This window comes from Bactrocera dorsalis, chromosome 6 (genome assembly GCF_023373825.1).
Source record: "Bactrocera dorsalis isolate Fly_Bdor chromosome 6, ASM2337382v1, whole genome shotgun sequence".
Lineage (NCBI taxonomy): Eukaryota > Metazoa > Arthropoda > Insecta > Diptera > Tephritidae > Bactrocera > Bactrocera dorsalis.
This window is the reverse complement of record NC_064308.1, coordinates 21,730,225-21,743,210: the sequence shown is the minus strand read 5'-3', so window position 1 is coordinate 21,743,210 and position 12,986 is coordinate 21,730,225. Positions and strand designations below refer to the sequence as shown.

Here is a 12,986-nt window from a genome sequence, read left to right as displayed (position 1 = left end):
ATAATGAATTAAAACTATTTTTGCACTATATAATGTATACTGAATTTGAACAAACGAATTAGTGAAGTGCTAGTGGATATAAAAGTTCAAATATAAATCGCAAAAATAGGTAATTCAAATAGTAGTAATTTTCAACTTTAAACGCAAATATCTCGAAAACTATAAGTTTTCGACACTATGTATGTAACTATATATTCTTGATCCGGAGAACCTCCTCTATCCGGCCATGCCCATTTTATTCCCGAGATACTGAGACGGTATTCTAAAGTCTTCCCAATAAGTATTATAAAAAGGTGAAAAACATTAAGTATCAAATTTGCAGTGATAAGTTATAATTTTACTGTCTCAAGTTCTATATAAATATCTCAATACGCTGATAAGGTATTCAAGTTATTTTGTAGTTTTTTTCCATCGATTCCATTGAATATTTCCCACTGTAACGTTTTTCTGTTTGCTTAATATCATGATGAGATCTTTCACCATGGTCCTCTGATACGTCTTCTTGTGTCGGTAGTTTAAGTTAAATGTGGCATATTCTTTTTTCAACGTGTCTGCGAACTTACAAAAATTCCTTCTTTAAATTTTCTGTTTTTGATTCGAAGACAATTTTTTCAACTTTTTGTCAAATAATAACCAGAATTACTACTCTTACCAACTGAAATGCTCAAAAGTCCTAGTTCTTGTCATAAAAGGCATAGAGTCTTCGGTAGACTCTAAGGATGTTAAAGAAGCATTGGAAGAAGGTGGTTTTAGTATTAAATCAGTGGTAAACATTTTTATCAGGAACAAAGCGCAACAACCAATGTTCAAAATAGAATTGATGCAAACTTATAGCCAACTTAAGAAAAATGAAACACATCCCATTTACAACCTAAAATATCTGCTCCATCGCATAGTTACCGTTGAGGAACCACACAAAAGAAATGGCACAATACAATGCACAAACTGTCAATAGCTTGTACGCACGAAATCATATTGCACCCTACGCAGTGTCTGTGTACTGTGTGGTAATTTACATCTCACATCAAAATGTACTGTAACAGAAGAGAATTTAAATAAAAAGTTTAGTAATTGTGACGGTATAGGGGTTGCCCTGTATATAAAGAGTTAAAAACGAAATTGTCTGTCGGTTTTCAAGCACGTCGTAACCCAATGTTAAACATTCCTCGTAACGAAAATATTGAAATCTCTGCAAATATTTCAAAACAGTAAATCTTTAAAGACAATGCTACATAAGAGAGCTATGCAAACGTGGTGAAAGGCAAAACTTCACAAATGCAATTGCCCCAAAATCATTGGATGCGCTGAAGCTATGATTTTCAACCTTACGCAATGTATGTATATCGGGACTTAGACTCTATGTTACAAACCACCCAGATGAAAAGATACATGGTGGATCAGCAATGTTCGTTAGAAAACGATTAAACCACCACGCATTAGAATCTCGTGCTACAGCGCAGTTAAAAGCTTCAACAATATTTCTAAAAAATCGAGGTGTTGACTTACACCTTACGGCTATACTTATATACTGTCCACCTCTTTTCAAAATTACAAATAACGAATTAAAAGATTTTTTTGAAATGCTAGGTCAAAGATTTCTAGCAAGTGGAGATTACAACGCAAAACACACATACTGTGGTTCACGTCTGATTAATTCGAAAGGACGACAGTTGTACTACGCTATTGTGAATAAGAATCATAACCTGGATATAATATCTCCTGGTAAGCCGACAGTGACAGAAAAAAATTCCGAACTTAATAGATTTCGCTTGTGAACATCGGTGATTAGTAAATTTTATAAGCAAATTCCGCAAATTCGAATCGAGACATGTGTGTGACATATGATGCAGTCGCATTAGCTTGTGACGGTATACATGTATGTATGTATGATGGCGATATCATATGGTGATAAGAAAAGAATAGATAGTGAATTTAATTATGTAATAACTAATGCAACTGAATTGGCAACACCAAAAAGAAACAATAAACTAGATGGTCTTAGTAAAATCACTAATAATGAAATAGAAAAACTTAGAAATGAGAAGAGCCGAGCTAGACGTGAATGGCAGTTACGTCGTTTCCCTTCAACTGAAATCTGCTGTACGTAAGTTAAAAAAAGCGATTAAATGCAATGAAGAACACAATACTGAAAATTGTATAAAATTCTAGTAAGCAAAATACCCTTTGAAAAGCCCAAAAGTCCTTTAAGCCACCAGAAAATTCAACATGCCTCTAAGACAGTTGAATGGTAATTGGGCAAGTAGTGAGGAGGAAAAGGTAATTGCTTTGCAATTCACCTAGAAAAGGTATTTCAACCTAATTCCCCAAAAACAACTTTAAGTTGCCAACTTTGCCCAATACCGCTAACGATTGGGAAAGACTTAACACAGCCGTCTTCCTATAGACAAATAAATCACGTACCGTGTGTTTCTAAAATATGTGAAAAAGAGCTCTTATCAAAGATGACTCCTTTCCTCCACGAAAATAAAACATGACATAGAATTACCAACGAAATCAGGAAAGCATTCGAGCACAGAGAGTACTGTTCCGTTATGTTGCTAAATGTAGCTCAGACGTTTGGTTTGGTCTGGCATGAAGGCCTTTTATGGAAAACCAAAATCGTTTTACGAATTGCATAAAACTTGTGAGTCATATTTAAGAAACAGGAAATTAACAGATAGAGTAGCAAACTTCATATCAGAATAACGAGAAATAAGGGCTAGTGTACCTCAGGGTATCGTGCTAGGCCCAACTCTGTACATAATATACACGTGGCGAAAACCTATAGCGAGTAAAATAACTTGCATGAAGTTAAGATCATCAAATTTAAATTGACTTTTAAACAAAAATTCTAAACCTAGCCTAGACAACAAAGTCCTGTTATACAATTCAATCATAAAAACAATTTGGATGTATGGCATTCAACTGTGGGGTACGACCTGTGCAACCAAGATTGATATGATACAAAGGTTCCAATCCAAAATGCTTAGAACAATAACGGGTGCACCATTGCACATGCGTAATGAAAGTAATCATAAAGCACTTGATATTCCTATGGTAAAGAAGGAGATAGAGGACTGCAGAACGAGATATATTTCTAAACTTCGCGAACATTCAAACCCATTGGCTAATGCCTTGGTAAATCTCTGCAATCAAACAGATCAAAGAAGTGATCTACCAGCCACCTAGGGAGCAACGTTCTATCAAAAAAGCTCAACCACATCCCTGAGCTCTTTTCTATGTGCGTATACTCACTTCAGAGAAAGGGTGTTGACTTTGTTGATGCCGCTCCTTTAGCTACATAGTTGGCCATTTCATTACGTTCCAAAACTTTGTGCCCATTCTTTCTAGCTATCTCGTCACTCACGTACGTGTGTAGGTATAGATTAAATTGCCTCAGTAGTTAATTTTTTAGTTTACAAGTTTCTCTATTTCTTTGAGTCATTAGGACGTCAATCTAATTAGCCTGTGAGATTTGGTCAAGGCGTAAAATAAATATATGTGAAAAAATAAATTACCATTTCGTATTTGGATAAGTATTAATTTAACTAGCTAAAATATCCAGATTGCCTTGTATAATGCAGCAATGTTTTTTTGTCTTTACCCCAGGTGTTGCCGGTTAGCGGCTTGAGGATGTTATTTCAGCTCTGAACTTTCGCAATATTTGCGATTGTCGAATATAATACCTAAAATCTTTCTTAATAGCCTGTATTTTTATTTCATCGACTGCAATATTAAGATCTAGTTTGTACTCTTTAGTCCAGTTTGTTAATATAGCCGCCGTGGATTTAGTTGGGAAGAGAGATCTGTGATACGGTCGTCTACTTTAACACACATATCACCTATTCCATTGCCTGACGTCGATATCATAGAATCATTTTGGTAGAAATTCCATCCAGTCGTTGAGCCAGTTTAGAAGTAACAGGGAGAAGACTCTACCCTGCGGAATACTCAATTTGGTACAAGTCTAAATCTTCTTAGGCCATCATGCTGAACATTTATGTATATATTGTACAGGGTCTCCGACGTTTACTTCTGGGTATTACCAAACTCCGTGGAAGACTTAATATATCCTGTTCAGAGTATAAAAATAACTATGATCGTAAAACTATCATATTACGACTCACTATAAAAATTCTACATGCTCTTGTTTCTACATCTGCTATGTGCAGGGGCGGATCCAGAGTAAGGCGGGGGTAGTTAACGTTATAATTTTGTACTTGCAAGTCAAAGTTTTTTTCTTCGCGGAGTGTCACTTATGATGGAAATAATGAATCACTTTTAACGTATGTGTAAGCTGTCATTGGCTGAAATACACAAAACAATAGACAAAGACGAACACACAAAAATACCTAATTTAATTGTTTGTTAACATTAGGTGCAAAAGTTTACTGGTAAAATATAACTGCATAAATTGAACTTGAATATTATTCACATCTGAATAGCATATAGTATACATACATATACAGTGAGTAAAGAAAGTTTACGTACACAACCGCATCAACCTTTCACGGTCAAGAATTTCAATTAAAACAAACTGTAATTTATACAATACTCAACAATACTATTAAGATTTAATATTTTACGTAGTAATATCTACCATTCAGTATTGTCAGAAATTTAAAAAAGAAATTACTAAAAATCACATAAAAAATGTTGTATTTTGTTTTTTCTGCGTTTTTCGCGGAAATCTATCGGTAATCAATTATTTCTGTTTAAAACTGTTCAATTGCTCAGTGTAGAGTCGTGGTCGTGAAATTCTATTGGAAACTCGAAAAATTATCTTAGCCTTGTATTTGCTATTGGCCGAATTATTAACAAATCACCATCGAGTGTGCAGACAAAAATTCAAACACCGAAATTTTCAGGTAAAGCCACGCTCAGTTCGTTCATAAAAATTAACACCCCTCTATAAATTTAAATATAGGTTGTAATATTGTACTAAAAGATCGCAGGCATTATAACAGATACACAGAAGAAATTATTATGCATCTCAGGGCATAGCGTGCATCCACAAATGATTTGAAATGTGCTCCACAAAAATGAGCACAATGCACGAACTGCACGCAAAAAAAAACTTTAATAACTCTGCTAAGAAATCAGAAAAAAATTTACGTTAAAGTGTGGTTTGAATTGTGTAACTTCTATTCCCAAAAATACCGCAATTACCAGACATTAATCCTATTCAACATATCTGAGACATATTGAAGAACCGTATTCGAAAAGATCTAATTAAACCGATGCCCTTAAACTGCATTATCGACTGAGTAGGTCAAAATATCCCGAAATAATTCTAGAAATTAAGTGAGGAGTTTGCATCGACGTCTGGAGGCAATTATTGCAACATAAAAAACGCCAACAAAATAATAAATATATTTTAAACTATTGTAATTAGTGTTGATTTATATAAATAATAATTAGTGTATGCGCTTTTTATGTTCTGTATTCGTTTTTTCCTTATATGTTTAAAAAAAATATTTTAATAAGCCATAATATCTGCTAAATTTACATCTTTTGAAATAGATATAAAAACAAATAAGCGTGTCGTGGACTAATACAAATATGTGTAAATATTTTGATTCACTGTGTACTATATATCGCACACTAACTACAAAAGAGTCACAACTCAAAATTTTTCAAAATACATTTTTTTTTTTCAATGTATTAATACACTTATCTATCTGCTCAATAAATTTCTGACAATCACTATCTTATTTACAGAAAAACTACCGTTTGTCTACTTTTGTGTTAATTGGGTCGATTAGCTTGTGCGGTATTAACTAAAGTTTACTATTTCTAGTTGTGACGGTTTTGATGGAAAAATCGTGATTATCTGGCTTAGCTCAAAAATTACCCTTAATTTCACTGTTAAACTACAAAATTGTCATACATGAGTAAAACGCTGTTTAAGGAAGATGTTCTGTAATATGGACAGCAATTTGAAAGTAAAAATTTAATATTATTTACAGGAACTCTTTCTCCTCCCAAAGATATGTTTTTGTCGAGACGTGATTCTTGTGTAGTTAGTGTAACATATAATATGTTTGATTTTGTGTGTAACACCGCGTTGTTTTGTTCCAGTACTTATACGTACATTAGTATGATCGTTAATTGTAGAAAACAGGCAATAAATTGTGAGTTAAAGTCACCAAAAATATCAGCTTATCAAAATTTATATTCCAACTATTGCAACCAATTAACCTGCTGCCATTTTTTAACAATGCATAAACAATTTACAATCACTTATGTGTGCTAGCAGGGTAGTATGAATATTCAGTAGAATGTAAATAGCGCGGGCGGCTAGAATGCAAATGAATCTAGATTTCATTTAGCAACGTGAAGTGCGCAATTGATTATAAACAAACAAAAATATTTCTTAATCTTAATAGCTTTTATGATTTTTTCTTCATAGACAAATTACACAATACAGGATCGCTACTATAACCGTTGTATTGAAAAGTGGTTGGAATATCTTGCAAAAATTTCAATATATTAATATAACTTAGTTTGATAAGATATAATATGAATATCTACTTTCCATTTTCAGTAAGCTATAACAACTGCTTTAATTCACAAACTCTTTCATACGCGTTTAAATAAATTCAATTTTGGCTTGGAAAACTTTTAGCCACCTTTTTTAGCCTAACAAACACGTTTAGGAAAATTTTATTCTGGTTGAAAAATAATATCAAGTATATCGCCCTCTAAAATATAAAAAATGTATCGTCAAAAAATACCAAGTTAAGTTTTTATTGATTACGATTCACTGCATCATACAAGGTAAATTCCAAAGTAAACGGGACTTTTTGAATCTAGCGCCCATTGGTGGCACCATGTATATGTCCACTGGTGCGTCTGCTAACTTTATTGATTTTTCAGTGAGAACTTCATGACATTTCATCGAGTTGAAGTGAAGTTATTGCGTTTTAAGTGTCAGTATGTTTGTGTTATTGGTGCGAAAATGAGCTTCGAACAAAGAGCCATCATTAAATTTTGTTTTAAAACTGGTAAATTTTTTTTTTTTTACCGAAACGTTTCAATCATGAAACAAGTTTACGGCGATGATTGCCTATTCCGTTTTCAAAGTGGTAAATGACGATCAACATGTGTGCCAATCAAAATCCGCGATCACCGGAAATTCCATCGAAACTGTGCGTGAGTTCACAAAATTCAGCCAAAATAATCATTGAAATTCATGGAAATGGAATTGAACATCTCTAAAACATCGATTTGTCGTATTTTGACCGAACATTTGGTGTGCACGGTCTGTTCCGCACAAATTGACTGCCGACCAAAAATTGTTCAGAATCCAACATTCGAAGTACGATTATTTGACCAAAAATCACATTTTAACCATTAACCATTCTCCGTATTCACCTGATATAGCACCGACTTTTTCCTTTTCGGAAAAATTCATTTGCCCATGAAAGGAAACCGTTATGCAGACGTAGAGGCCATTCAAAAGGCTTGCACCGGCATACTGGCGGCCACACCGGCCAACGAGCTAAAACACTCGTTCGACATGCTTTTGGACTATGCAAAAAAGCTGTATTGAAACAGAAGGAGACTGATTTTGCCGAAAAAACCATTTGTTCTGTTTTTTTTTAAGTCCTGTTTAATTTGGAACGTACCTTGTGTGTACAAAATTGATTGTAATCTCCTGTTATCACATATAACCATTTATAAGTATGATAATCAAAAATAAAAATCAAATTTCAATTACATCCTCATAAGGCGTTTGAGCATTGATTAAGATCAAAGATTTCAAAGTAAGAAGTTTTCTTTAGTTTTGAACAAAATTAAAAAATTAGTTTACAAACGAATTCTAAACAATTTTTGCAAACTGAGATGAACATGAAGAAAGTCTTGGTTCTTTTATTGAGATATCAGATTTTGTTATAAATCTGGCCAGACTTATGGTTTTATTTGTGGTCTAGCTTTACGATTTCCTTGAGTGTTCTACATACATAAGACATATATAATGTTGGATTTAGGCGGTTCATACAGTTTCTGAGATGTACTTCTCACACAATCGGATTCGTATCGTATATAAAACAAATTCGACCATTTGTATCTGAGAATACGAATATGACTAATGATTCTTTGAAATTATCAATATTGTTTACACTTACAAGAAACAAAAAACGTTAGTAATGCACTTTAATAATAGACGATCCGTTACATCGTAAAAAGGGTTTATTAAGTTTGCCATGAAATTTTTCGTTTTGATCAGCGTCTGTCTGTCCATATATTGGGTTGTCAAAAAAGTCTTGCGGTATTTTTTTTATTGATTTTTTTTTTAATGAAATTGAAATGAATTTTTGATGACTCATGCTCTTGACCGATGCTACGGCTGTTACTATGCCGGTCTCTTTCGACCAATTCAGCGATTTTATCGCAATTTTCGACGACAGGCCTTCCGGAGCGTGGCTCATCTTCGACCACCTCTACACCAGAACGAAAACGTTGAAACCATCCTTGTGCGGTGGAAATGGAAACTGTATCGGGTCCATAAACTGCACAAATTTTATTGGCGGCTTGAGATGCATTTTTGCCTTTATCGTAGTAGTACTGTAAAATATGCCGTATTTTCTCTTTATTTTGCTCCATATTTGCGACGCTATAACTCACGAACGACTTAAAAGAAACGACAATCAATGAAACACGTGTTAGCGCGTGAAATGAGCTTTATAAAAAGGACCCGATGGGACGAATAAAACTAGTACTACGCGCTTTCAGCGCCAACTAGCGAAATTACCGCAGGACTTTTTTACAACAAAATTAGCACTAGTGTTGCTATCTGGAAATTCACGATTTCACCGTAAAGTTTGACATATTTGATGGTATTTTTTTGGTTTTGACATATCGTAGAGTTTGGCTTTTTTAATTGTATGCATACTTAGAACTTTTTGGCATACGAGCGTTATTGATACTATGCGCAAACTAATATTGCAAGTTCGTCTTGTGAGCTATCGATTGAAAGAACTAGCATTAGTGGGACTAGAATAGTCCCAGTTGATGCATTCGAAAAGCATGTTTTGGAAATACCTCAAGCAGAGTGATAAAAGTGCTTCCACAACTGATTCAAGCGAATGCAAAAGTGTGTAGATCTTAATGGAGAATGTTTTGAAAAACAATAAGCAGAATTTCGATGATTAAAATTTGATTTTGTTCTCGTATCCCGATGTATAAAAAGCAGTCTACGTATAGCGTACATTTGACTGATCATAATCAAGATCTTGTATGGGAAACCTTTTTTTTAAGGTTGCCATTCAACCGAAGTTAACGTTTTTTTTTCTTGTTTCAAAAACTAATGGTTTTCGTAACCGATTTCACTAGGGTCCGAAAGCAAGTAAAACTAAAATAAAATATGATTGCTATAAAAGCCCCATACCAAACTAGTTTCTTGTGAAAAAATTTACACAATTTACGAAATTATTTTTAACACATTTATCGGTCGATTATTGTCTGATAAATGTATCAAAGAAGGAATACACATACTTAAATGTCGGTCCAGCCGTATCTAAAAAAAAAATCCTCACCGGCTCTGAAAAATCTATAATTTTCCGAACGTCGTTGTCGGATGTATGCGATTTTTAATTTTTTGTGTTACCCCATTATTATAGATGATTCAAGCAGAGGTACTGTTCAGAAGTGGTGTCAAGCTGTCATGTTATTTCTGTTTGGCATTTCATAATGGAAAATTTACGCCTGAACAGCGTTTACAAATCGTTCGACTTTATTTAGAAAATTTACGTTCCGTTAAGAATGTGTTTCGCGCGCCTCGCTCAACCTATGGTCAACATAATTTGCCTGCTGAGCGTACTATTCGAAACTGACTGACTGGTTTGACGTATGGGCCGAATTGACGCATTTTACGCCGATATATTAAATTGAAAACGTAAAAAATACAGCTTGTACAAGAACTGAAGCCGCTTTAGCTTGCCAAGCGACATCGCTTCGCTCTATGTGCTCCTGAAAAAGCCTAAGAAGATCGGACGTTTTTGAGCCAAATATTTTTTAGCGATGAGGCCCATTTCTGACACAATGGGTATGCACTTGGGGCGAAGAAAAACCTGAAAAGATTTGAGAGCTGCCATTTCATCCAGAAAAAACAACGATTGGATGTGGTTTGTGGGCCGGTGGAATCAACGGTCCATATTTCTTCAAAAATGATGCCGGTGAGAACGTAACAGTCAATGGCGATCGTTATCGCGCCAAGATAACTGACTATTTGATGCCTGAAATTGAACCTTTTGGACCTTCGCGAAATTTGTTTTCAACAAGACGGCGCCACTTCTCACGCATCGCGTCAATCAATCGATTTATTGAGAGAACACTTCGGTGAACAAATATTTTCACGTTTTGGGCCAGTCGACCAGCCGCCAAGATCGTGTGATATCACGCCGTTAGACTACTATCTGCTAGACTACTATGTTCTGCATTTCTTATGGAGATATGTAAAGTCTGAAGTTTTTGCTGACAATCGTGCTTCGATTCAGGCTTTTGAGCAAAACATTCGCGTGTCATTCGCTAGTTACTAGTCGAAATGCTCGAACGAGTAATCGAAAATTGGACTTAACGGACGTATATATCGCGGCCAAAATTTTAAAGAAATAATCTTCAAAAAATAAATGCCAAAGAATGTTCTTTCCTACGATAATAAACATTTTCCCATTAAATTTGAAGTTTCTGTACTTTTTATTTAAAAAAGTAGAAAGTGGATCACCCTTTATATATATATATAAATGTACAGAAATTTCAAATTTAATGGTTAGTTAGAAATATAAATATATGAGGACAGTGACCAGGTCATTTTTACCCAGAGACAGGGGAATAACGCTACAATTGGCCCAAAGGATTGGGTGCTGATGTTTCGGGCGGGCCGATGTGTAAGTTTTAACGAAGTGCCATAGAGAATACTCGGTTCCTCATTACATAAAAGGTACGTAACAGTGACCCATCTTACCATGCACCTCTCAAACGGTGAGCGCGTGTATTTTAGAAAGGCAAACCTGCAAGACCATGTTACATCACGGCTTATTAACCACACCGTATTATTCCCCCTGTGCAAAGAAAACGAGTTTGCTCGGACGTTCTATATAAGTAGAAGTGCCAACATCACTTTGACTGCAAGACAGAGAAAACTCGCATGCATCTTTTCGCTCCATAATCTGAATCTGTAGTAGGGAGAGCGTTCCCAATACCGTAAGATCACTTGTGTTGAACTTTTAGTGAAAGATCTGATTATCGAATGTTTTAAACCAATGTTAAAAGCTATAGCTAGCACGGAAAGATTTAAGGAGATGAGAATGCGTTTATATGTACTTCATTTGCTTTTTTTTATAAACAGGATATAACATTGTTACATAACATATGTAAAAATTAAACGCTATTTCGTTATGTATTCGAATAGGTCTAAGCTACACCACCAAAAGAAGTGAAAATTTGTACAGTTATTCATTTATTCTTACAGAAGGTCCTAACACTGTTTTTTCAAAATGACCGTCGGTTTAGTCAGTTTGGATTCGTTGAAATAAATTTAATAACAATTTCTATTTGTAAAATAAAAATGTATAAATTGATTAATTTTATTTCCGCAGATATGATTGTCTAAAAATTTCAAAATCTGAACTAAAATCTAACACCACCACCACGCGGATATTATAAGTATAATATTTGTGTACAAGTTATTTTATTATTAGTGTCTTCTTTATTGAGTCTTTTTAAAACTAAACTTACAATTCACTAACAACTATAGCTTAACCTACGCTACCGTCGCTACTCGACCTGTGGCTACCTGTCGTAGACGTTGGGAGTATGTTGAGTCAGCGAATCCCACGGTTTTCGCTGTTGGGGTCGGGTTACTATGTTCTGCATTGTCTCGTCAGATGTTAGGCAGACTGAGCAATTTGACTGCCAGCGTTTTGGGCTCACTCCTCTCTTCCTTAGTGCTTCATTTACCTTTCTTACCAATACACCTATTGCCCTTTTTGCAGTATGTTTTTTGTATGTTATCAAAGCAAACCGTAACAATTTTAAGATAATGACTGGCGTTATTATAAATATAAAAACAATAGTTTTACAGTTGACTTCTTCTTGAAGAGCGACAATATAATTCACATTTTCCACATTCATTTCTTGAAGATAGTTTATAATAGTTTATAATAAGGCTCTTATAATGATTGGAGGAAGTTGAGCAGTTCGCCACTGTTCCCGTCATGAGCTGTTGACCGCAAGTGGTAGTTTTTAGTGTTTTGCAAAATGTAGCAAACGTAGATTTTTCGCATTCCACCGCGTACGCATTATTTCGGCATTCAGCAACGGTATTGGTTTCTCCAAAAGGCGAATAAGCTTTTTTCTGTTATTTCTAATATCTCCTGTTACGAGTATTTATCCTATACTGTTTGTTATTGCAGTCAACGAGTATATCCTGTATCATCTGTGGTCTCTGGAAGTCATCAAAGTCTGGGGTGCCGGCGATGATTTTAAGTCTCGTACCGAAACAGTTTAAGCTTCATCAAACCCTCCCCTACAGTGGTAAACAGATCCTGTTCAACTAATTCTTCTGTATAAAGTGTGGTAAGCTTATTGCCTAGCCTTCGGTTACCCTTTACTAAGACCTTATCGTCAGTCTTATTCGTCATATCCTGACGACCCTTATTATGATATGAGAGGTCAGTGGTCTGTACTTTTTTACGCGATTTCGAATTGATTCCGTAATATAAATAAATGATATCTATAGGTTTTTTATTCGTAGTGGAATGAATTGACTTATTGTACTCTATAGTGGCCAATAAAATCAAATCAACAGTGTCATTCAGATTTCTTTCGAGTTTCATGCACCTAGCTATTTCAGTCAAAGTACTGGGAAAACGCTCCACTTGTCCGTTTGATGTACTATGAAGTGGAGGACCATTAATAATTTTCGCATTGTTGTATTCTAATAATATTGATTTTATGGTATTTGAGTTTAGAGACTTTTC

General features: G+C 34.8%; 1 protein-coding gene across 12 annotated transcripts in view; it reads left to right on the top strand.

The window, feature by feature from the left end:
* LOC105226049 (polyamine-transporting ATPase 13A3) overlaps positions 1-12,986 on the top strand; it is a 155,906-nt gene that overhangs the window by 117,319 nt on the left and 25,601 nt on the right. The window contains exon 1 of one of the 12 annotated variants that reach the window (XM_049460139.1): positions 4,999-5,945. The exons of 7 other annotated variants lie outside the window; for them this stretch is intronic. In XM_049460139.1, the coding sequence (XP_049316096.1) occupies positions 5,916-5,945 (30 nt within the window). In that variant the 5' untranslated portion in view covers positions 4,999-5,915. Of the gene's footprint in view, positions 1-4,998; positions 5,946-5,999; positions 6,135-6,248; positions 6,463-6,528; positions 6,547-12,986 lie in introns of those variants that run through there. 4 more of the 12 variants (XM_049460137.1, XM_049460141.1, XM_049460143.1 and 1 more) reach the window with 4 other exon arrangements.